Source organism: Akebia trifoliata, chromosome 15, assembly GCF_017979445.1.
Source record: "Akebia trifoliata isolate Shusen 1 chromosome 15, ASM1797944v1, whole genome shotgun sequence".
NCBI lineage: Eukaryota > Viridiplantae > Streptophyta > Magnoliopsida > Ranunculales > Lardizabalaceae > Akebia > Akebia trifoliata.
Genome location: NC_141389.1, coordinates 7,509,326 through 7,533,961, shown reverse-complemented (window position 1 = coordinate 7,533,961; position 24,636 = coordinate 7,509,326). Strand labels below are relative to the sequence as shown.

Below are 24,636 nucleotides of genomic sequence, written 5' to 3'. Positions count from 1 at the left end.
TTTTTTTATAACACAAATACATGAAATTTGAGGTGGAAAATTTTAAAGCATTGAGAAAGCATTCATATAAAGATCCATTCTACTAATTTTATTTTTTTTAAAAGATAGTTAAACTATAATTTTAAGAATTGGAAGATTGAGAATCAATAGGAGAAATTTCTCAACCTTATTCCTGAAAAGGGAAAGAGAAAGAGAGAGAGAGAGAGAGAGAGAGAGAGAGTACCTTTTCCGATGACGACGATGAATCGATTATTTGGTGGGGGGTTACGATGACAGTTAAGGTTTCATTCTAAAATATTGAAAGGTTCTTGCAATGGGAAAGAAGAGAACCGAGGTTTGTTGAATTTAAATGTTAAATATTGTAATATAAATATTTAATATTTAATATAATAAAACTTGGTTTGGTTCGGTTCTTGATTTGGTTCAGTTCTAAGATACCCTTGAATCAAGAATCGAACCGAATCACTTGATTTTTCAAAATGTCAATCCAAAATCGAATTGATTCTCCTTAAAATCGAATCAAATCAACCCTAACTATATTGGTTCGATTAACTTTAGTTCTCGATTTGGCCCGATCCAATGTGCGCCTCTGATTTAAACCATATGTGTAGTTCTCAAATATTCTCCGTGATGATCTGACGCCCACCTTTAACATACACCTCTTTATGCCACCATCACAGAATTGTAGATAATTTTCCTCAGGATATGCAATAAAAGATTTATGATTATGCATATCATAAGGCAAATGATCTACGGTCTTGTGATGAGTGCATAGGGGGGTGTATGTGAAGGCACTGTGGATATCTCGAGGGAGGATCCCTTGGGGAGATCGATTTGGGAGTTGCCACTTAATTTAGGTCTAGGAACCAAAATTAACACCGAATCAGATTCGGGTCAGTTTGTGTTTGAGATCTTTGGTATATGGGTCGAGTTACTGAATGAAATTAAAACAACGTTATTTGAACTTTTTAATTAATAAATATCAAATTAACTTTGGTGGTAATCCAGGTCATAATTTTAAGGTTTTGATAGTTTGGCATGATGAAAGGGATAAAATGGAGGGTATCTATTCTTTTAATACTTTGGCATGATAGAAGGGATAAAAATGGAGGTATCAATTCTTTTTGTCATGACCCATGATTTACTGATGGCTCCAGTGTCTAAAACTGCATCTGAATTAGCTTTTAGTAGAGGTATGTATGTGCGAGACATGACTATCAAAGCCAGATGCATCAATCTACTATGGAGTATTGTATTTTTCTAAGGAAATGATTAAGAGCTGATAAGATGACACACTATGAGCTTGTTGAAAAAGAAGTTAGATATGAAATGGAATAAGTAGATACATAATAGGATGGATGAATATTTTATTTTTATATTTTAAATTTTTTTATATTTGCTATAATATTCAAATTCTTATTATAATTTTTTATTTTGGATAGACTTGTGCAAGTGATTAATAAATGAGTAGGTGAGAACCAAGTTTGGATGTACTCATCTTATTTAGATGCAGTCCCCACCCTTAATTTTGAAATAATTGTTTAATTATATTTGTGATTTGTATGTAAAAATTGTTATATTATTGTTATTATTTTACTTCAAATCAGCCTTAATCTTAAGATTCAATTTATTTCAAGGGAAAATTACTTAAAGGACCCTAGTGGATGGGTTTCTTTCTAAATAGTCCCTAAGTTTTGCATAGTAGCTGGATAAGACATTTAGTAAATTTTTTCTTTCTTAATGGTCCCTTGTTACCGCGAACTCATGGATTTTTTATTTACTGTCAAGTTCACCACCTTTTATAACTGTCAAACTCGACATTTTTTTTATTTAGTGTCGAGTTCACAATTTTTACTGTTAAACTCACCACAATTTACTGTCGAGTTCACCAGTTTTTATTGACTATTGAACTTGACAATTTTTATTTATTGTCGAGTTCACCAATTTTTAAATAGAAATTGGTGAACTCAACATTGGTAAACCCATCCATTTTTAATTTTTGAGTTTTTTTGTTTTACTAAAAGAGATGAACTGATCGAGTAAAAACTTGAGATAACAACTTGTTTGGATGATTTCAACTTAAAAGAAACATTCTTGATTGATTTTCATCCAAAAACTGCGAAAAAAAAGTATAAAAACTCTAGTTTTTTACATATATCATCGAAATATTTGAAAACAAATCCTTGAAAATGGTTTTTTCTTCTTTCTTAATTGTTTTCCGACTGAATGAAGTCTCTGAAACTCAATTGATAGGTCAAAACTCAAATTTTTTGATGAAAACGATGAATTTGGACGGTTAGATCATTCAATCGTGAGAAATGTGGGAGATGATGTCCAGAGACCATTTAGAAAGAAAAAAAGTTTACTAAATGTCCCTCAAAGCTATTGTTGAAAGCGATCAATGAAAATTGTCATTTTATGCGAGGATTTGTCGATTCATGTGAAAGTTCGTCATTTTATGTGAAAATTCGTCATTTTCATTTTCCTAAGTGTCGAGGGTCTCTTGATTTTATTGATTTGCATGAATATTGGCGAAAGACTTAGTTTATCTAGAGATCTCATTTTTCTAAAGGGATAAGGTTTCTAATTGCTAGTTGAATGTCAGGGGTATTTTGGTTATTTTATCAATTTATTTGAATTTCAACGAAAGGCTTCATTCAATCTCATGTGATTATTTCTAAGTCACGACTTCTTAGCATTGCAAGGGCCCTAGATTATCGAAATGTGCAGCGATCCTAAACGTATATACTTTGCTAAATCGAGTGTAGAGTGACAGAGATCCTTTACGCGTATAATCTTTATGTCGAAAGTGATAAAGAAAGAGATAATGAATTCAAAGATAATTGAGAGGTCAAGGATGGGGTAGAAAATGAAGGAGAAATCGGAAGATGGTCTTTCACAAGCTTTCGACATTTGTGAATGTATTTTGCACACATCATTTGGAATCTAAATCATCCGAATGACAAATTGTCAGATTAGGCAGATTTAAAATAGGATGTCTGCAAAAATCCAATGATAAAAAAAAATCTTTTTTTTAAATTATGTTTGTTTTTAGGGTAAATAAAATTTTATGCTCTACATGCATGTAGCACCTGATAGTGTATTTGGGCATCTCGTTGACATATGGTCCATAGAGATAGTTGGTCCTTTGGTCCATATAACTCCATTTTACCCTATGTTTAGCCATAAGTGGTTTGTCCTGCATGGGTTAGAAGTGTTGGAATGGGCTGATTTTTAGCGAGGAGTTCATTCTCCTGAAAATCAGCTCGTTCCAAAACTTCTAACCCCATCCACAACTAATTAAAATATTGAGAGATGCTATCAGCACCCCAACTTTTATTTATTACACCCCAATTTGGAGAGGTGCTATGAGGAAACAATTTGCCTCTCTAGAACTTATTATCCGACTTCTAATGAAGTTGTACGTAATTTATTAGCATTTTATGAAAATATTTATCAAATGGAAACAAAATTTAGAAAAATATTGAGAAGGAATTCCATTACATTTTTTGATAGCAGCTATCTTAGATTCTACAAATGAAAATAAAATGTTTAAAAATAACAAAAGGAATTATTATCACATTGGACAATGTATTATGAACGAAATTAAAACAACATTATTTTTAATCAATAAATGTCAAATTAACTTTGGTAGTAATCCAGCTCATAATTTTATGGTTTTGATAGTTTGGCATGATGGAAGGGATAAAATGAAGGAATCTATTTTTTGGTACTTTGGCATGATGGAAGTGATAAAATGGAGGGGTATTTATTCTTTTGATACTTTGGCATGATAGAAGGGGAAAAAATGGAGGTATCAATTCTTTTTGTCATGACCCATGATTTACATGATGGCTCCATTGTCTAAAACTACATCTGAATTAGCTTTTAGTAGAGGTAGATATGTGCGCCACACGACTATAAGGGAATGGTTAAGAGTTGATAAGATGACACAATATGAGCTTGCTGAAAAAGAAGTTAGATATGAAATGGAATAATTAGATGCATAATATGATGGATGAATATCTTCTTTTTTTTTTTTTTTTTTTTTTTAAATTTGCTATATTATTCAAATTTTTATTATAATTTTTTTTTTATGTTGGATAGAGTTGTGCAATCGATTAATAAATGAGTAGGTGAGAACCAAGTTTGAATGTACTCATCTTATTTAGATGCAGTCCCCACCCTTAATTTTGTAATAAATTGTAAGTGTGATTTGTGTGGACACCCCAACTTGAATGGACCCCCAGTTGAAAGGATCCAAAAATACCGATTTTTCTACTAAAATTTGTCAATGGGCCTAAGAGGCCCAAATAATAGAAATGTAACATTTTGATTAAATTCGAAGGGACTTAAGATCCCTAAGGGATTAATAAACTTAGAATAAGACTTCGCATACCTGCCACCTTCCCCAATTTTCACCACTCCTCTCTCGGATCCAAAATTACCCTAACCCAATTAAAGCCAACAAACCCTCAATTTCTCAAAAATCACTTCTCACCTCATCTAACTTAGCTTAAACCTAATTTCATATTACCCAAACCTTAAAACTCACCTACCTTCAAAATTCTATCCTTAAAATAAACTTTACCCAATCCTAAAATACTTAAAACCTTTCCAAAAACCCAAGCCTGACACCAAATCCCAAACTAATTCAAATCCTTATCCATAACCTATAAATCAAACCACAAACCATTATCCACATTAACCAATCAATATTTGATCATCAAATGAGACACATGTCCTCACTACAACTTACATTCCAAAAAATCATTCTACACAATCAAACCCATCAGTTTTCTCCAACAAAACCACCCCTACACTTCCATGTCATAAACCTAACCTATCACTTTTCTCTAAAAACAACTATCAACCCACATCACAACCCATACCTCCTTTCATCATACACCCTCAACTCATTCTCACAAGTCATCCCCACACTACTTCTCCCAAATCAACTCACCTAAATACACTATTTACACAACAAATGAACACTTGTCACCATCTCCCTCACCCTCCCAAAACCTAAAAACATAACTCATTACACAACCCATTCTTTGAATCAAATACCACACATTCTCATTTCAACTAACACCTAATCCCATCATTTCAACTTACCAAACACTCCACTGATGAAAAAAAATCTCTTTTATTAAATTATGTTTTTTTTTAAGATTAATAAAATTTTATGATATACATACATGTAGCACCCGATAGTGTATTTGGATGCCATGTTGACATGTGGTCCATCGAGATAGTTGGTCCTTTGGTCCATTTTACCTTACATTTAGCCGTACATGGTTTGCCTTACATGGGTTAAAAGTTTTCGAATGGGCTATTTTTTAGGGAGGAGATCATACTCTCCAAAATTAGCCAATTCCAAAACTTCAAACCCCATCCACAACTAATTAAAATCTTGAGAGATGCTATTGGCACACCAACTTTTATTTATCACACACCAATTTTGAGAGATGCTATGAGGAAACAATTTGTCTCCCTAGAACTTATTATCCAATTTCTAATGAAGTTGTACGTATTTTATAACATATTTCTTTTGTTTTTACAAAATATAAAGTATAGTTTTAGTATTTTATGAAAATATTTATCAAATGGAAACAACATTTAGAAAAATATTGAGAAGGAATTCCATTACATTTTTTGATAGCAACTATTTTAGATTCTACAAATGAAAATAAAATGTTTAAAAATAACAAAAGGAATTATTATCACATTGGACAATGTTGTAGGCACCAAAATTTTGAGGAGGCCTTTACAAATTTTATAAATAAAAATCCTTAATTTTATTAATAGGCCTTAAATCCAAATTGAAGTCCATTAAATGGGAACGTGCCTCTTACAAGCTTGGGTTTTAGGTTTTCGCAGATAAAGCCTATGATCTAAGCAAATTCAAGTGATCCATATTAAATATTGGGCCTTACACCTAAATAAATGAGTTAGGCCCAATAATGATCCATAGAATCCTTAAAACTGGATTTGGACAAATTTAGCCTTTTAAACAAATCAATTAAACACCCCTTTAAGTTGGGGGTATAATTGAAAAGCTAAATTACCTTAAGTCTATAAATACAAGAGCCTCTCTCATTGAGGGGGGATCTGGATCTGGATCACTTTCTCTTAGAAGACAAAAGCTCTCCCTCTAGAGAAGAAGAAGCTCTCAAGCCCTCCTCCAGAGACAAAGCAAGATTCTTCAGAGATCCGGACTCCGACTAAAGAGAAGATCAAGCATAAAGTCATTTTCCGGAAACCAAGAAAACTTTCTCAGCCGATAAAACGCGAAGCTTGGAGAGAAAAAAATCTACAGAAGATCAAGCACAAAGCAAAGCCAACGTCAAAGCATCCTTCTCAACCGATCAAGTGCGAAGCTTGGAGAGAAGAAAAACTACATACGTTATCATTACTATTTTGTACTTGACTGTTAATCAGAGGAAACACTGAGATCTGTATCCACTTTTCATCCAAAATCAATAAAATCATTTGTAATCTTGATTTCACGAATCTCGAGGTAGATCTGTAGAAATTTATTGTCGACAAATTTCTAGTACGCTCGGTGGGACATTCTCAATCTCTCATCTTTCAGTCAACTGCAAGAACACCACCTAAAGCATTGATGGCATCTCGCAACGTCAACACTATCACATCTGTCGCTACTGAGAAAGGTAAGAAAATCATTTCTTCCAATCTTGAATCTGATTAGGTTACTAGTCGCGATCATCATGTGACACGAATAATGACAAAGACTGGTGGAATCAAGCTAGTGGAACCTCTCCAGCATCACTCCAAGAAACGTGCCACAAAAACGGCAGTTACCACGAAAGAATTATGGGCGGACGATAGAAGACGACTCGTCAAATTCTGGATCTGATTCGAAGTCAAGCGAGGGATCGTCTAGATCTTTATTGATTACTTATCCGTCACAAACTCACACATCCATGAGAGCAGTGATGACAGTTGGAGCTCTAACGATGGAGGAACAAGTTGCTCAGATGGCAGACACCATCAACAAGTTAACAAAAGTAATTGAAGAAAAAGATATTCAAATTGTAACTCTCGCCAGCCGTTTGGAGTAGAAAGACAAAGAGAATGAGTCGAGTGCTGGACCCTCACATCCTTCAAGATTCACCCTGAAGTATACATGGCTCTGCACGAAGAGGAACAACGAGCAGACTATTCTGGATCATGAAAAGTTACTCAAGATCTACCACAAGGCTCTGTTGCCTCGCAATCTGTTCAACAACTGCAAGCAATGATTACTGACACCATTCGTGCTCAGTATGGGGGCATGCCACAATCCTCATTGGTCTACTCCAAACCATACACTCAACGCATCGAACAAATGCGTCTTCTGAAAAGATATCAACCACAAAAATTCCAATAGTTCGAAGGACAAGGAAATCCAAAGCAATATATTACCTACTTCATCGAAACTTGCAACAACGTCGGTACATTTGGTGATTTTATGGTGAAACAATTCGTTCGCTCCCTCCGAGGCAATGCGTTCGATTGGTATACTGACTTGAAACCCAATTCAATAGATAGTTGGGATCAACTTGAAAGAATGTTTCTCAACCGCTTCTACAGCACTAGAAGAACAGTAAGTATGGTAGAGCTCGCTACCGTCAAACAAAGGAAGGATGAATCAGTCATTGAATACATAGAGCGATGGAGAAATCTTTCCCTCAACTGCATGGATTGACTCTCCCAATCTTCTGCTATCGAGATGTGTGTTCAAGGGATGCACTAGCAACTTCTTTACATCTTGAAAGGAATCAAGCCACACACTTTCGAAGAGCTAGCTACTCGAGCCCACGACATGGAGTAAAGTATAGCTGTGCATCAGACTCCACGACCAAGCGAGCTTCGAAGGCAAGAAAAGAAGGATGACAAGTCCTTCAAAACTAAAGAAGTCTTATCTACCACTAGCAGTAAACCTGTCAAGATCACAGGTAAGAAAAGAGAAGATCAGTTAAAAGTTGATTGAATACAAGAAAAAGGAAAAGCTTAGAAAACTCTCAAAGAACTTGAGGCGAAGGAATACCCTTTTCCTAATGCTGATGTCTTGGGCATGTTCGAAGAGCTGTTGAAATTAAAGCTCATTGAACTTCGAGTGCCCAAATGACCCGAAGAAGTAGGTCGTGACAATGATCCAGATAATTGTCGCTATCACCCGATTGAAAAGTGCTTCGTTTTCAAAGAGAAGATTATGGATTTGGCCCGTCAAGGAAAAATTGAACTTGACTGTGTCGAGAATATTGCTACTTCCAACATGACCTTTGTCACTTTTGAATCTTTTGATCCAATACTCTTGACAAGTTAGTATGCTACGCAGACTCCATCCCCTCAGATTACCAAAGTTTTACCTAAACCATCACAACTCATATCCGTACATTCTGATGTTGAAAAGGCCCATCCCACGCTGGGAGCAAGGCCACATCAAAGAAAAATCATCACCTTTCCCTCTTCACTTCAACAAGGACCACAATCTCATCCGATTTCAAATTCAAAATTAAATATCTCACAGTTTACTTTAGTTGATGACGAAGGGTGGAAAGTTGTCACTTGTCAAAAAAGACGCCCTACATATGTGCCAAGTCCTTTTATTTCGAAGCCAAAGAGAAAGAGAAGAAAGTCAAACCAAGTACAGGGTTAAAGAAACAAAAGATAACAACAAAGAAGAAGGTTTTCCGAGTTCCGCCAACAGACCCCGAAGACATCCTTCAGCAACCTCCTCGTCTACTGATCACACTTCTAGAATTCTAACCCAAGAAGTTCTTAAAGGAAGTCTACACAGTTTCATGTCACCAAGTGAAAGTAGAAATGCTAGAAGATGATGTCGATGATAGGGCCAAAGAACATCCTACTACTTCTAGTGAGGGAGATCAACGACTTAAGAAAGATAATAGCACCTCGGAAATAGAAGATTCGCAACTCGACATAGATTTGTCCAATGAATTCTAAAAAGTTCAGCTTACTTCAAAGCAAAGCTCAACTAATTCAAAACAGGAAGTTCGACCTGACACAAATCCACAATAAGATAGTATGTGTATGGCCACAATCACCTTCACTGACGAGGATCTCCAATTGGGGTCTCGACCTCACAATAGGCCTCTTTATGTTACAGGTTATGTGAGGAAAAATAAAATTCAAAGAATCCTCCTGGATTGCGGTTTTGCGGTCAACATCTTGTCAATTCGTACTATGAAACAAGTTGGCATCTCATCGGATCAACTTGCTCGTAGTAAGTTGATGATTCAGGGCTTCAACTTAGGAGGTCAAAGAGCGATCGGTATGGTAAGACTCAAGCTCTCTATTGCAGATTTAGAATCAACAGCACTCTTCCACGTGATTGATTATAAAACTTCATATCACTTGCTTCTCAGTCGACCGTGACTGCATAAAACTAGGGTAGTACCATCCACGTTACATCAATGCTTCAAGTATTACCAAGATGGTGTGCAGAAGTGTGTAATAGCCGAAGATCAACCGTTTGACAAGGCAGAAACGTATTTTGCAGATGCGAAATTCTATTTTGAAGGGGATGTCATTTAAGAAGTACTTTCAGTTTCGGTACCTCCTTTTAGTAAGTATAAATTTTACAAAGGAAAGCATACTACAAAGGATGCTGACGAGATTTCTCCTAGTCCTCCGTTTCAGAAAGAACGTAGTTAGAAACAAGAACCAGAAACTCGACAGATCAAGGTGGGTCAATCAATGGTGGATGCATCATCCACGATTGTGCCAACCCCAATGCTACGTTATGTGCCACAATCGAGACAGAAGCTGAGACAATCACCTTTCGAAGAGATTTCTTCAAAGACCAAACCTTCTGTCTCTAAAATCGAATTGGAGACGTTGAAAGAAGAGTTAACTTTTTCGGTTACACCACTTCGGAAATCTTACGTCGTAAAGACACCTGTGAAAAGTATTATCCCAGCTACATCAATCACGAACAACATTGCGAAGGTTGAGTCTTAAAGTTAGTTCGGTCATAAAACTTCAAAGTTATTCGAAATTGCTGGTTACGAAAAAGGTGAACCCATACGATTGGGTGAACTACTACCAACTGATCAAATTCATGGTTTAACTGTAACACAAGTCAAACTCGTTCGAGCTGGAGAAAGAGTTTCATTCACACGAGCAGGGCTAGGATATACGCCAAAAGTTCTAATAAAAATTTCTAAGATGAAGACGGCTTCTTCACAACATATTACAGTAGAAGTCATTGATGAGTCTGTAAAAGAAACACCAGTTTCACGAACATCGGTCTTTGATAGAATTGGTGACTACATATCGACCACGTCGATATTTGATCGATTGGGTATTTTAAATGATCATCATGATGTACAAATCCATGAACCTCGTGCGTCTGCTCTATTTAGACTTGGTCAGAATGTTGGGGTAAAAATACGAAGAGAATCGCGACGTCGACCTAAGCAAATGAATAAACATGTGGAGCATAAAGATAGTAGTGACTTGCATAGCACTATTCCATCTCGCATGAAACGACAAACGGCTTTAGAGGTCTCGATATTAGATGCATAGATTGTGAAGCAACACACCATCATCTTCACAAACCAAACGAGCAACAGCAGAACTTCAACTATTGAAACAGATAATTTTGAAGATGTCGTTCCGGTAAATCATATTACTATTGAGGAATTTCCTGAAGAAGATTCTACATCGTCAGATGAAGAACTCGAAAATGCTCCACCGATCTTTGAAGAAGGAGAACAAGCTACTGTACACGACTTAAAAGAAATAAATCTTGGGACAATTGAAGAGCCGCGACCCACGTTAGTCAACACTCTTCTAAACCAGCATGAAGAATCCAAGTACGTCAAGTTGCTACAATAATATAAAGATGTATTTGCTTGGACTTACAAAGAAATACCAGGACTTGACTCGAAGATCGATGTTCATCAACTCGCAGTTAAACACGGAGTTCACCCAATAAAACAGGTACAACGTCGTTTTTGACCAGAGTTAATACCAAAGATTGAGATAGAGGTCAACAAACTGATAGAAGCTAGCTTTATCCGAGAAGTAAAATATCCAACCTGGATTTCTAATATAGTTCTGGTAAGAAAGAAAAATGGACAAATTCGAGTATGTGTTAATTTTTGCGACTTGAATAATGCATGTCCAAAAGACGATTTTCCGCTCCCAATCATAGAACTTATGGTTGATGCGACTACAGGACATGAAACCCTGTCCTTCATGGATGGATCTTCTGGTTACAATCAAATTCGAATGTCACCAAAAGACGAGGAACTTACAGCCTTTCATACCCCAAAAGGTATATATTGTTAAAAAGTTATGCCTTTTGAATTAAAAAATGCTGGTGCTACTTACCAGCGAGCTATGCAAAAGATCTTTGATGACATGCTACATTACAAAGTCGAATGTTATGTTGACGACCTAGTAGTAAAGTCCAAGAAAAGGAAAAATCACTTACAACAACTACGAGATACCTTCGACATATTACGGCGGTACCAGCTCAAGATGAATCCATTGAAATGTGTTTTTGGAGTCACCTCGGATAAATTTTTGGGATTCGTGGTTCGGCATCACGATATTGAAATCGATCGAAACAAGATTGAAGCCATTCAAAAGATGCCGGCACTAAAGAATATTCATGAACTCAAAAGTCTACAAGGTCGACTTGCTTACATTCGTAGGTTCATTTCAAACTTAGCTGGGCGTTGTCATCCCTTCAGTCGATTGATGAAGAAAGATACATCATTTGAATGGGATGAAACTTGTGAGAATGCTTTGAAAAACATCAAGGAGTATCTTCTCAAGCCTCCTGTTCTTTCTGCACCAATTCCTAAAAAGTCACTGATTCTCTATATTAGTGCACAAGAAATATCATTAGGAGTATTGTTGGCTCAAAAAAATGACGAAGGTAAAGAAGGTGCACTCTACTACTTGAGTCGAACTCTTATTGGAATAGAAGTAAACTATGCACCCATCGAGAAGACATGTTTAGCGCTCATCTTTGCCACAAAGAAACTCCGGCAGTATATGTTATCGCACACAATCTAACTCACTGAGCGAGCTGATCCACTCAAGTACATCATGACAAGGCCAGTCTTGTCGGGAAGACTAGCTAAATGGGCCCTTCTCTTATAAGAATTTGAGATTATTTACATCCCTCAAAAGGTTGTAAAAGGGCAGGCGTTAGCCGATTTTCTTGCTGATCATCCTATTCCGGCTGAATGGAAATTGTCTCATGACTTACCCGACGAAGAAGTATTCTCTATTGATGTGCTTCCAACTTGAAGAATGTTCTTTGATGGCGCAGCTAGAAAAGATGGAGCGAGGACAGGTGTAATTTTTATCATCCCACAAAATGAAGTATTGCCATTCTCGTTTGCCTTGACGAAGCTTTGTTCAAATAATGTTGCAGAATACCAATCTCTGATCATTGGTTTAGAACTCGGGCTAGAAATGAAGTTATACCAACTCTATGTGTATGGGGACTCACAGTTTGTCATCAACCAACTCTGAACAGAGTATGACGTTCGAAAACATGAGTTGGTACCTTATCACCAGTATGCTACACAACTTCTAAGTCAGTTTGAAGACGTCATCATCAAACACATACCAAGAGTCGAAAACAAGCAAGCTGACATTTTAGCTTGTCTTGCTGCAAGTTTGGTTATGGTAGAGGGAGAGACAATGAGTATTCCCATCTGTCATAGGTGGGTACTACCTCCTTTGATAGAGGAAAATTATGAATCGCATGAAGCAAACACCGTTGAAATAGCCGAAGTCGAAGTCAAAGATTGAAGACAGCCACTTATCGACTATCTACAACATGGGAAGCTGCCAGATGACCTAAAGCATAAAATTGAAATACGTCGTAGGCACCTCAATTTTTATATTTCAACAATAAGTTATATCGTCACTCTTTCAACGATATCTTAATGAGATGTCTCGGAGATGATGAAATCCGAGGTGCTTTAGAAGAAGCACACTTTGGAGTGTGCAGTTCACATCAGTCAGGACAAAACTCCATCACAGTCTGAAGAGGATAGGATTTTACTGGCCTACTATGGCGAAAGATTCTTTAAACCATGCAAAGTGGTGTAAAGCTTGCCAATTTCATGGAGATTACATTCGTCAACCGTCGGAACCATTGCATCCTACAATTGCATCTTGGCCCTTTGACGAGTGGGGACTTGATGCAGTTGGACCACTCCCAAAATCTTCAAGACAACATCTTTACATCCTTGCTGCAACTGATTACTTTTCTAAGTGGGCAGAAGCAGTTCCCCTTCGAGAAGTCAAGAAAGAAATGGTAGTCGATTTTATCAAAAGTAATATCGTCTTCCATTACGACATTCCACGATATATCATAACAGATAATGAGAAATCTTTTAGCAATACGTTGATGGATTAATTCTGCATGAAGTTTAACATTAAGCAGAGATGTTGTACAATGTACAACGCTGCAGCAAATGGACTCGCCGAAGCATTCAACAAAACTCTTTGTAAACTTCTTGAGAAGGTGGTTTCAAAATCAAAAAAGGATTGGCAAGAACGAATTGGGGAAGCATTGTGGGCATACAGAACCTTATACCGTACCTCCACACAAGCCATACCTTACTCATTAGTTTACAGAGTTGAAGTTGTTCTCCCTTTGGAATGTCAGATACCTTCATTAAGGATTGCAATCTAAAAAGGTCTAACTTGCGATGAGAATGCCAAGTTACGTCTGGCTAAACTTGAAGTATTGGACGAAAAGATATTGGAAGCACAACAACAACTAGAGTGTTACCAAGCCCGTTTATCACGTGTATTCAATAAGAAAGTTCGACCACGCTCTTTTCAAGTTGATGATTTAGTTCTCGTTGTAGAACGACCAATCATCCTCTCACACCATTCTGAAAAGACGTTTGATCCAAAATGGGATGGACCTCATGTAGTGAAAGAAGTATACACTAATGGTGCATACCTTCTTGTAACACCAGAAGGATTATGTCTTCGTCCAATCAATGGTAAATTTCTCAAACGATATTATTTTTGAAAGAATGCTGCTCCCCAGCACGAGCCTAAACTGTTTGACAATGCTCCCCAGCACGAGCTTAAACTGTTTGATAATGCTCCTCGGCACGAGCCTAAACTGTTTGGCAATGCTCGTTATTGTACGAGTTTAAACTACATGATACTCCTGACCCGCATGAGTTAAAATTGTGAACGGTCCAAAATAATAAAAAAAAGAATTTGAGCTCGCTAGACTGAAAAACCAAAAGGACAATCTAGGCAAAACTTAGAACATTATCCATCTAAACTACATTATAGTTTGATCCCATTTTGGGGTACGTAGGCAGCCTGTAAAATTACTTCAGGCTCAACCACATAAAAAAAAAAGAATAAAAAAAATCATCATGCTCAATAATGCTCTGGCACTAGAGTTTGGCCAACTGACTGTACAAATAGTCCATCGCATAGTTCTTTTAGCCAGTTGATGTTTGTCAGTCAGTTGATGTTGGGCACTTTTCAGCATTACTGATGAACAACTACTTTAAAAATTGGTCAACCGGATGGACAAATGATTCGTCGTATGGTTTTTTTTAACCAGTTAACGTTTGTCAGCCAATTGACGTTATGATGCTGCTAGTCAGTTGACATTGTGTACTCTTAAGCATTGCTGATGAACAACTGCTTTAAAGATTGGCTAACCGACTGGACAAATGATTCGCCGCATGATTTTTCTAACCAGTTAACGTTTGTCAGCCAATTGACGTTATGATGCTACTAGTTAGTTGGCGTTGTGTACTTTTAAGTATTGCTGATGAACAACTACTTTAAAGATTGGCCAACCGGCTGGACAAATGATTCGTCGCATGATTTTTCTAACCAGTTGATGTTTGTCAGCCGATTGACATTGTGATGCTGCTAACCAGTTGACGTTTGTCAGCTAATTGACGTTGTCCACTCATGAGCACTACTAATAAATAATTGCTTTAGAGGTTGGCCAACTAACTGGACAAATAGGTCATCGCATGGTTCTTCTGCGTATACAAATCTTATGTCCTGTGATTCTGTAAGTCAATTGATGTTTGTCAGCTAGTTGGCGTTGTCACCTCCTAAGCACTACTGATGAACGGCTGCGCTAGAGATTGGCCAACTAGCTGGACAAGTTTTTCGTCGCATGGTTCTTTTACGGTAATAAAAAAATCTGAAAAGGGGAGAGAGAGGGTTGAAAAAGATATATCCCTCATCAATGGCATCAATTCATGAATCCTATGAAACAAATATCACCCATAGTTGGCACTGTTGCAATCACGCAATCACTCCATCATTCATCAGAGAAAATCAACTATGGACCTTTTCTTGCTGTCATTAATGTGGATAAAAATCCATCTAAAAGAGATTGACAAATAAAAAAAATTGTTTATGGACAAGATTAAGAAAAAGAGGTTACTTACTGACTGTTGTTGCTACCAAAAAGAAACCAGCCCCAACCTTTCTTTCGAAGAACGGTTGGAATAAGAAAAGAAAGCCGCTCCAAGCTACTCAAATTCTTCTAACAATTCTGATTCTGAGGAAGAAAAAAATAAACCCAATGTTGTTGTTGCCACGTTGAAGAAGTTTCTAACGTTGACTGTCAAGAACGACTTTGTTCCAGTCCTCAAGAAGAAACCCGATCTTACTGTTCTTTTCCCTCCTCTAAACTTCTCTGTTCATCAAACAAAACTCCTAAGATGGGTAAATTGAGCAAGAAAACTCCTAAGAAGAAGTTTGTAGATACCAAGTGCAACATCTCGAGCCTTCGATTAGTCCTCTGTTACAAAAAAGAAACCTGAATGTTGAAGACGTCTCATTTCAAGATCGCGTCAGTTTTAACTGGACTCTATGATTAACACATAGAATTAGTACTTCTACATGTTCTGTTTGAGCACAAGGTGTGGTCTCCTCTATGGGCCATGCCATTCAGAAAAATAGAAGAGATCACCGTCCCTGTTTTGAAATTTATTTTTAAAAGAACCGAGTTTCGATCTTTTCTTCATCACAGAAACAAACTTCGTCTTCAACTTATGACCCACGAACATTTCTTAATCTCTTCCTTCCTGGATCAGATTCAAACGAACCTAACAATGGTTCGTTTGTGGGTAGAGGTTGCAGCCCCTGTTTATGCACACAAAAGAAAAAAAATTGAAAGAAGAATAAGGAGAAGGGGGTACCTGTAGGCATGTAGCATTCCAAGAAGTGTTGCTGCAACATCCCTTCAAGAAACAGCCATTAACATCAGGCATGTAGCACTCCAAAAACAAATGTGTTGCTGCAACTTCCCTTCAAAAAAAAAAATCAGCCATTAACAGCAGCCATCGTGTGCTCTATTTATAGGATAAGAGTCCTTCTTAGATTCAATTGTTGGTGTTTCAGAAGGATTGAAAGAGCTTCATCTAACCGGCCGGTTCGATCAGTTTGTAGAAGGAGTCCTTCTTGAACACGTTGTGCGTGTTTGGAGATTGAAAGAGAGAAAAAAAAAAAGAGTTTCATTCGGATTCTTTATGAGTAAGACTAACCTCACACCAAATAAATTGCTAATTCTTACGAAGGGTGTTGGCTCTCACATAGATTACCACATTTGGCGATTTAACACCACATTGAGATGGAGATGGAGATGGGCAAGATGAAGATGATAAAATTTTTTTTTTAAAATCATTTATCATTCTCACCAATCCTATATGAAATCAATAGTGCTAAGCATCCAAATTGCAGCCGTCAGAAATATGATTCATATAAGAGTTGGGTTTTTGTTAAAGCTTCACCTTCAGTTTGAGTTGAAATTGACTTCTTATTTCAATTGGAGTCTAAGTTCTATCCAATTTCTACTCCATTTGTGCCACATCATCAATTACCAAAGAAAACAAAATTGTACTCGTGGGCCCCATATTGGTAAGGTAAAACTTCAATTACCAAATCACTACAATTTATCTTTAAATAGTGCTGGAGTGACCTCAAACACATAGGAAAAGTGTTCCGGATGAAGTTGGAAGTTGACTTGAAAAAAAAAAAAAAAAAAAAAAAAATTAAAAACCATAGTTTGATGTCATACATCTCAATACACCAAATTCCAATGTAAGTTGGTTTCTTTTAAGCCAAATCCCACCTATCAATTGTTACTAACACAATGCCAATGATCAAATTTTTTCCTCTTGTTCTGTCAGTGTTAAAAAAAAATTATTGAAACAAAAAAGATATTTTTCAAATAATTCAAGGAAAATATTTTCTTGAGAGTTTTCAAAAGGTTACTTCTCCAATGATTGCAAATTGAGGTCATGCATTACCCACTCCTCCAAGCTCAAGTACTTGTAATTTTCCGAGTAAATCCGACAAATTCATTGAGTAAAACCTTCAAAAGATCAAGTTGAAAAAACTAATGAAGTTCATCTTGATTGTTTTCTCCGGCAACAAGTTCTTAAGGAAGCGAAGTGCGATCGATCTCAAAATTGAGGACCTTCACTAGTCTTCAATAGCTTGAAAGACAAATTAACTAAAAAACACTACAAGGAGATCAGATGAAAATGCCAACATAGAGGTTACTCTTCACTAAAGCATTTACACTCCTTACAACATGATTAAGGAAACATCGTCGTTAGCTACGCATCCGACAACGCATCCTTGAGGGGGCATTTGTAGGCATCAAAATTTAAATGGGCCCCTAAATCCTTCTAAGTTAACAAAAAGCCCACCAAATCAAAATTTGGCCCACAAATGTAAATTGAGGGACGAGCCTCATATAGTTTGGGTTTGAGTTTTCGTAAATAAAGTCCATGATCCAGCAAATCCAAGTGATCCATATTAAATATTGGGCCTTATACCCAAATAAATAAATTTGGCCCAATAATAATCCATAAAATCCTTAAAATGGGATTTGGACAAATTTAGCCTCTTAAACAAATCAATTAAACATTTTTAAGTTGGGGTATAATTGGAAAGCTAAATTATTTTAAGTCTATAAATATAAGGACCTCTCTCATTGAGAGGGGATCTAGATCACTTTCTCTCAGAAGACAGAAGTTCTCCCTTTAGAGAAGAAAAAGCTCTCAAGCCCTCCTCCAGAGACAAAGTAAGATTCTTCAGAGATCTGGACTCCGACAAAAAAGAAGATCAAGCATAAAGCCCTTTTCCGGAAGTCAAGAAAACTTTTTCAGCCGATAAAGTGCGAAGCTCGGAGAGAAGAAAATCTACAGAAGCCTCTACAGAAGATCAAACACAAAGCAAAGCCAACGTCAAAGCATCCTTCTCAGCCAATCAAACGCGAAGCTTGGAGAGAAGAAAAACTACATACGTCATCATCACTATTTTTGTACTTGACTGTTAATCAGAGGAAACACTGAGATCTGTATCCACTTTTCATCAAAAATCAATAAAATCATTTGCGATCTTGATTTCACGAATCTCGAGGTAGATTCATAGAAATTTATTGTCGACAAATGTATTATGAACGAAATTAAAAGTATGTTATTTGAATTTTTAATCAATAATTATCCTAGTAACTTTGATAGTAATCCAGGACATAATTTTATGGTTTTGATACTTTGGCATGATGTAAGGGATAAAATGGAGGTATCTATTCTTTCGGTACTATGGCATGGTGCCAGTGATAAAATGGAGGGGAATCTATTATTTTGATACTTTTGCATGATCGAAAGGATAAAAATGGAGGTATCAGTTCTTTTTGTCATGGCCCACGATTTATTGATGGCTCCATTGTTTGAAACTACATTTGAGTTAGCTTTTAGTAGAGGTAGATATGTACAAGACACGACTATTGAAGCCAGACGCATCAATATACTGTGGAGTATTGTATTTGTTTAAGGGAATGGTTAAGAGCTGATAAGATGACACAATATGAACTTGCTCAAAAAGAAGTTAGATATGAAATGAAATAAGTAGATACATAATATGATGGATGAATATTTTAGTTTTATTTTTTAATTTTTTTTTATATTTGCTATTTTATTAGAATTGTTATTAGAATTTTTTATTTTGGATAGAGTTGTGCAATTGATTAATAAATGAGTAGGTGAGAACCAAGTTTGGATGTACTCATCTTATTTAGATGCAGTCCCCACCCTTAATTTTGTAATAAATGTTTAATTATATTGGTTATTTGTATGTAAAATTTTTTATATTATTATTATTATTATTTTACTTCAAATCAGCCTTAATCTTAAGATACAATTTATTTAAAGGGAAAATTACTTAAAGGACGCTCGTGGAAGGGTTTCTTTGTAAATAGTCCCTAAGTTTTGCGCAGTAGCTAGATAGGATATTTAGTAAAATTTTTCTTTCTTAATGGTCCCTCGTTACTCGTGAACTCACAGATTTTTTATTTGCTATCGAGTTCACCACTTTTTGTTATTGTCGAACACGCCACTTTTTTATTTATTGGCAAGTTCACAATTTTTACTGTCAAACTCACCACAATTTATTGTCGAGTTCACCATTTTTATTGATTATCGAACTTGACACTTTTTATTTATTGTCGAGTTCACCAATTTTTTAAATAAAAATTGGTGAACTCGACACTTGCCACCCATTTTCAATTTTTTAGTTTTTTCAACTAAAATAGATGGATAGATAGACTACAAACTTGGGATAATGACTTGTTTAGATGATTTCGATTTAAAAAAAACATTCTTAATTGATTTTCATCCAAAAACTAAGAAAAAAACAAAGAAAAAACCTTAGTATTTTACATATATCATCAAAATATTTGAAAACAAATCCTTGAAAATGGCTTCTTCTTCCTTCTTAATTCTTTTATGACAGAATGAAGTCTTTGAAACTCGATCGATATGTTTAAACTCCAATTTTTGGTTGAAAACGATGAATTCAAACGGTTTGGGCATTCAATCATGACAAATGTGGGAAATGAGGTCTAAAGAAAAAAATTTACTAAATGTCATTCCAACCTATTGCTGAAAACTGTAAATGAAAATCATCATTTTATGAGAAGATTCATTGTTTCATGTGAAAGTTCGTCATTTCATGTGAAAGTTCGTCATTTCATGTGAAAATTCATCATTTTCATTCTCCTAAGCGTCGAGGGCCTCTTAATTTTATAGATTTGCATGATTATTGGCGAAAGGCTTAGTTTTATCTTGGGATCTCATTTTTCTATCTGGACAAGATTTTTAATTACTAGTTAAATGTCAAGGGTATTTTAGTCATTTTGTCAATTTATGTGAATTTCGACGAGAGGCTTCTTTCAATCCCATGTGATTATTTCTATGTCACGACTTCCTTGCATTGAAAGGTCCCTAGGCTATCGAAATTATAGCGATCTTAAGCATACATATTTGTTAATTCAAGTGTAGAATGACAGGGATCCTCAATGTGCGTAATCTTTATGTCGAAAGCGCTAAAGAAAGAGATAATAAATTCAAAGAGAATTGAGAGGTCAAGGATGGGGTAGAAAATGAAGGAGAAATCGGAAGATGGTCTTTATGTGGCATGTCAGCAATTTCAAAACATGGGTATCTCCAATATTTAGTAAAATGTGAGGTGGCATTTCTAAAATTACCCCTTTTTTTGTAAGGAGGGGCATGTCAGCAATTTCAAAACAGGGGTATCCCCATTATTTAGCAAAGTGTGAGGTGGCATTTCTAAAATTACCCATTTTTTTGATTCAGGGGGCTTTCAGCAATTTCAAAACATGGGTTCTCCATTATTTAGCAAAGCGTGAGAAGGCATGTCTAAAATGGCCCATATATTTTTTTGGCAGATTTACCAAAACATGCACAACTTTTCATTTATTTACCAAAACGGTACACTGTAGCAATTAATTCCAAAAACGGTAAATTTACAGTTTTCGGAATTAATTTTTTTTACCAAAACGGTAAAAACAGTAAAATATATTTTTGATACCGAAAATGCCCTTTTTTATTTTTTGACTGAAATTACAAAAATAAAATTGATTTCGATAAAAAAAAAATTATAAACACATATAATTGTTGGATTACCGAAAGAGAGTGAATCTTTTTAGTTGGATTTTCATTTTTTTAAGGTTAAAATTGTAAATATATATGTAAAACAAAAAAGGGTATTTTCGGTATAAAAAAAAAATATTTTACTGTTTTTACCATTTTGGTAAAAAATATTAATTTCGAAAATGGTAAATTTACCATTTTCGAAATTAATTTCGAAAACTCTACCGTTTTGATAAATTATTCTATTTTTTTTAAGAGTGGTGCCGAGGTGACACAAAAGAGACACAATGGTGACAAAATGATGTGGTGTCGTGCATAGTATCAAAGATACTTTTCCTCATTTATGTACACGCCAGCGCATCATTTTTGTCAACTTTATGTCATTCCAGCATTTTCCTTTTTTTTCAAGACTTCTTCTAATTACGACGGCCACTACAGGGATATTCCTAAGGACGGCCACTAGCGACAGTGATCACTGAGCCACTAACCACTCTTGCTATATTGTCTTAGGAAAATGCTGGAATGACACTAAATTAGGATTTGTGTGTTAACCAGAGAGAGAGAGAGAGAGAGAAAGAGAGAGGCAAGCATGGAAGGAAGCTCGCACACAATGACCAATGAGCCTCTACCGGGAGATTCGTGAGCTTTTCTATAATTCTATAATATAATTTTTATTTTTTATTTTTTTCTTCCTTGGTAAGTTCTTTAAGATTTTACCCTTACTAAGGGTCCTTGGCTCACCTTATGATACCAAAAAAACATAATGCAATGCTTCACAGTTGTAGAAGATAAAATTCTATCAACTTTGAATAAAATAAATTTCAAACAAAGTTATTTTTTCACCGTTGAATTTTAATTTTAAATTTTGGAGTCAGGTTGAAATTTGGTAACCGTCCGTTTTTAAATTCATAGATCAACCCCCAAAATATTGTTTTATTTATTTTTTTAGATTTAAGTTTTTTGATTAAATTTAGAGGGCTGTGATGTTGGATTGTTAATGTGGTAATCCATTTCAGCAAAACGACGCATAGCATTAATAAAAAGTCTTGAAATGTAGTTTATACAGTCAATCCACGCAGAGTTAAGATTTCTGACCCAAAAAAAAAAAAAAAAGAATACTATTTTGATTTTTGAGCTTGATGCAAGGTTTTGAATATGTACGGCTACAAAATTAAAATTAAAATCAACAGTGAAAATAAATTTAATTTTTTTTTAAGTTCTTAAAATTTATTTTATGATCTGCGTAAGTGTGTCATCCTATCATGGTTTTTGGATTCTACATACAGAATTTTCCTTTGTAAGGAAAGTATTTTTCAAAGATCTAAGCTTAACGGCATAAAGTTGTTGATAGCCGCTACTTGGACCCCAACTTTTACTCATTACACCCTAATTAAAAAATAAATGAATGTCTGAGAATAAGTAAAAAGTAGGGGTGCCATCAGAAGCTCTCTCCTTTATTTATTTATTTATTTTTTTTGAGATCTATTTTTAGGTTTTGAATTTAATATGTTTTGTAATGTTGATATAATAACTTGAATCAAAACAGGTTGTAATGTTTGGATAGTGTGTTTTAATCTTTAATTAGGGTGTCATAAATAATTTAAGAAATTTGGGTGTAATAAGTAAAAGTTGGGATGCCAATAGCAGCTCCTGAGATGTTTCTTTAAAAAAAATGTGAGAAAAATATACAATCAAATTTCTCTTTGGGGATTATTTGGATGCGATTAGTTGGATTTAGAATATATTTGAGGATCATAAGAAAAAAAAATAATCGTGATAATCTGACTACCCACATGGCAAACTCAATCAATTATCCTGACATGATATGTTTGGGAATCATAGATCTGTGTTCCTCGGAATACACGATTGCACTTCGCCATAAAAAAGTGTATCTCAATGGAACCGTGTATCCCAAGGAGAATAGATCTACGGTTCTCGAACTTGTCACGCTAGGTAGTTGATTGAGTTTGCCACATGGGGTAGTCAAATTATCATGATTAAAAAACAAATGATGTTCTAGCCAACAAAATAAGTACATGAGTTATGATGTCAAGATGTGGAGAGTGGTCGAGATTAGGGCTGAGTTTATAATTAAAGAACATGATTGAACAATTCGTTTATTGATTCCACGAATCTCCAGTTAATTCAATGAATTAATCAGGGGATTCCTTATTCTTACAAAAAAAAAAAAAAATCTAATTTTTGAAAGAGTTTGATGAATTTTATAGCATCTATACTCCTTTCTTCTATTGATTGGAGTTTAGCCTTAAAGGCAGATGCATTTGGTACAACCTAATGCATAAGGATTATTATTGCCTTAATCCCACTGTCCAACAATTAGTTATCCCTCAAAATGTCATTTTTCTTGTGAGATTTTTTCAATTTGGAGGTTCAATCCCTTATTCTTATGCCATAATCATTTACTCTCACCTGTAGTGTGTCCCAACCACATATCTTCTTTGAAGAATAGGATTTCATATTGTTGTGCATGTGCCTGGTATTCTGTTGGGGGTATGACATGGATACCGAGCTCGTTGAATTGTGGAGGTGCAGGGAGCAACGCCCTTAGGTTGGGGATGTAGGGGGCAATGCACCCTTGTTCATGGGCAAATAAGTAATATTTTTCTTAAGGTTACTTACGTTATTTTTTCTGATATACACACTTATTGTGAAACCCAAATTGGGTTAGAATGAGTGACTCGGTTTCTCACAAGGAGGAGAGAGATTGTAATCTGTTTTTTCATAGTTAAAAGGATTCTCTTTGCAGTCATTGACGACGCAAAGCTTGTGTTCTTGTTTATTTACTTTGGTTCTATTTATTATCTTTTGTGTTTGCTATCTTGGCTTTTTCAACACTTATCCTTGTTTCTAATTGTGAACCAGAATAATTCAAGTGGAAATGGAGCATTTAAATGAGGGGAATTCACACCAAAACAACAACGAGCCTACACTTGTTCATAGGTAAGCTATTTATCTTAAGTATGTTCCTTTCTTTCTTTTTTTCCCTGTTTTTTTTTTTAGTTTAGTTGTATTTCTTACTTGCAAGATATTAATTAAGGTTTGTTTAATGGAGAGTCTCAAATGCAATTTGAGACACCATAAATTATGAATTATTTCCGACAAAATATTATTTTATTTTTAAAAGTCTAGTGTGTCCCACTTCCCTAGGGAAAGTGGTCCATGGAAATTTTTTTTATCCTCTCATTGGTCACCATTTTTCTTTGAAAACAAATAAAAATTTAGGGGTGAAATGAATTCTTTTTTCACTCGTAGTCAAGTTATTCAGATATTTAATAGAATCCCATGTCGACCAATCACACAAAGTCGCATGTATTGAGAGTGTTCCCAATTTACAAAACTACACACTTTGGCATCATGTCATTGGTCGGTCATGATTCTGTCAAATCTCGAATCGACTTTTCCATGAGCAAAAAGTTTCTGTGAGGTGTAGCCTACACTATTGCAACTGCAGATTTAATAACTTGGCTTCTTAGAGCACCCGACTAATCCAAGAGGTATTTGCAAATTGTTCCCTCCACCCATACGCACCATAAAAGATTATGTTTTTCTAGAAGATGATGGCTTTTACGTAATTCAGTATTGGTTTATAAAAGAAGGCCATGGTCAAGGGTTATGTCATCCAATTTAAATTAGGAGTGCACAT

General features: G+C 35.5%; 2 protein-coding genes across 2 annotated transcripts; both read left to right on the top strand.

The window, feature by feature from the left end:
* Positions 1 to 11,196: 11,196 nt before the first annotated feature.
* LOC147384167 (uncharacterized) lies at positions 11,197 to 12,810 on the top strand. The gene is made up of 2 exons (XM_086426365.1): positions 11,197 to 11,314; positions 12,533 to 12,810. Exons 1-2 carry the CDS (start codon positions 11,197 to 11,199, stop codon positions 12,808 to 12,810), a joined length of 396 nt encoding a protein of 131 aa, XP_086282491.1.
* A 265-nt stretch (positions 12,811 to 13,075) lies between these two features.
* Positions 13,076 to 13,702, top strand: LOC147384166 (uncharacterized). The gene is made up of 2 exons (XM_086426364.1): positions 13,076 to 13,321; positions 13,436 to 13,702. The coding sequence occupies exons 1-2, from the start codon at positions 13,076 to 13,078 to the stop codon at positions 13,700 to 13,702; spliced, it is 513 nt and encodes a 170-aa protein (XP_086282490.1).
* Positions 13,703 to 24,636: the final 10,934 nt, after the last annotated feature.

Bases quoted from the DNA above. Each gene is read 5' to 3' on its own strand.
- LOC147384166 (XM_086426364.1), top strand. From the start codon at position 13,076: ATGGCGAAAGATTCTTTAAACCATGCAAAGTGGTGTAAAGCTTGCCAA. The intron at 13,322-13,435 runs GTAGTCGATTTT...TTCTGCATGAAG, and splicing joins GAGAAGTCAAGAAAGAAATG to TTTAACATTAAGCAGAGATG.
- LOC147384167 (XM_086426365.1), top strand. From the start codon at position 11,197: ATGGTTGATGCGACTACAGGACATGAAACCCTGTCCTTCATGGATGGA. The intron at 11,315-12,532 runs GTATATATTGTT...AACTCTGAACAG, and splicing joins AGCCTTTCATACCCCAAAAG to AGTATGACGTTCGAAAACAT.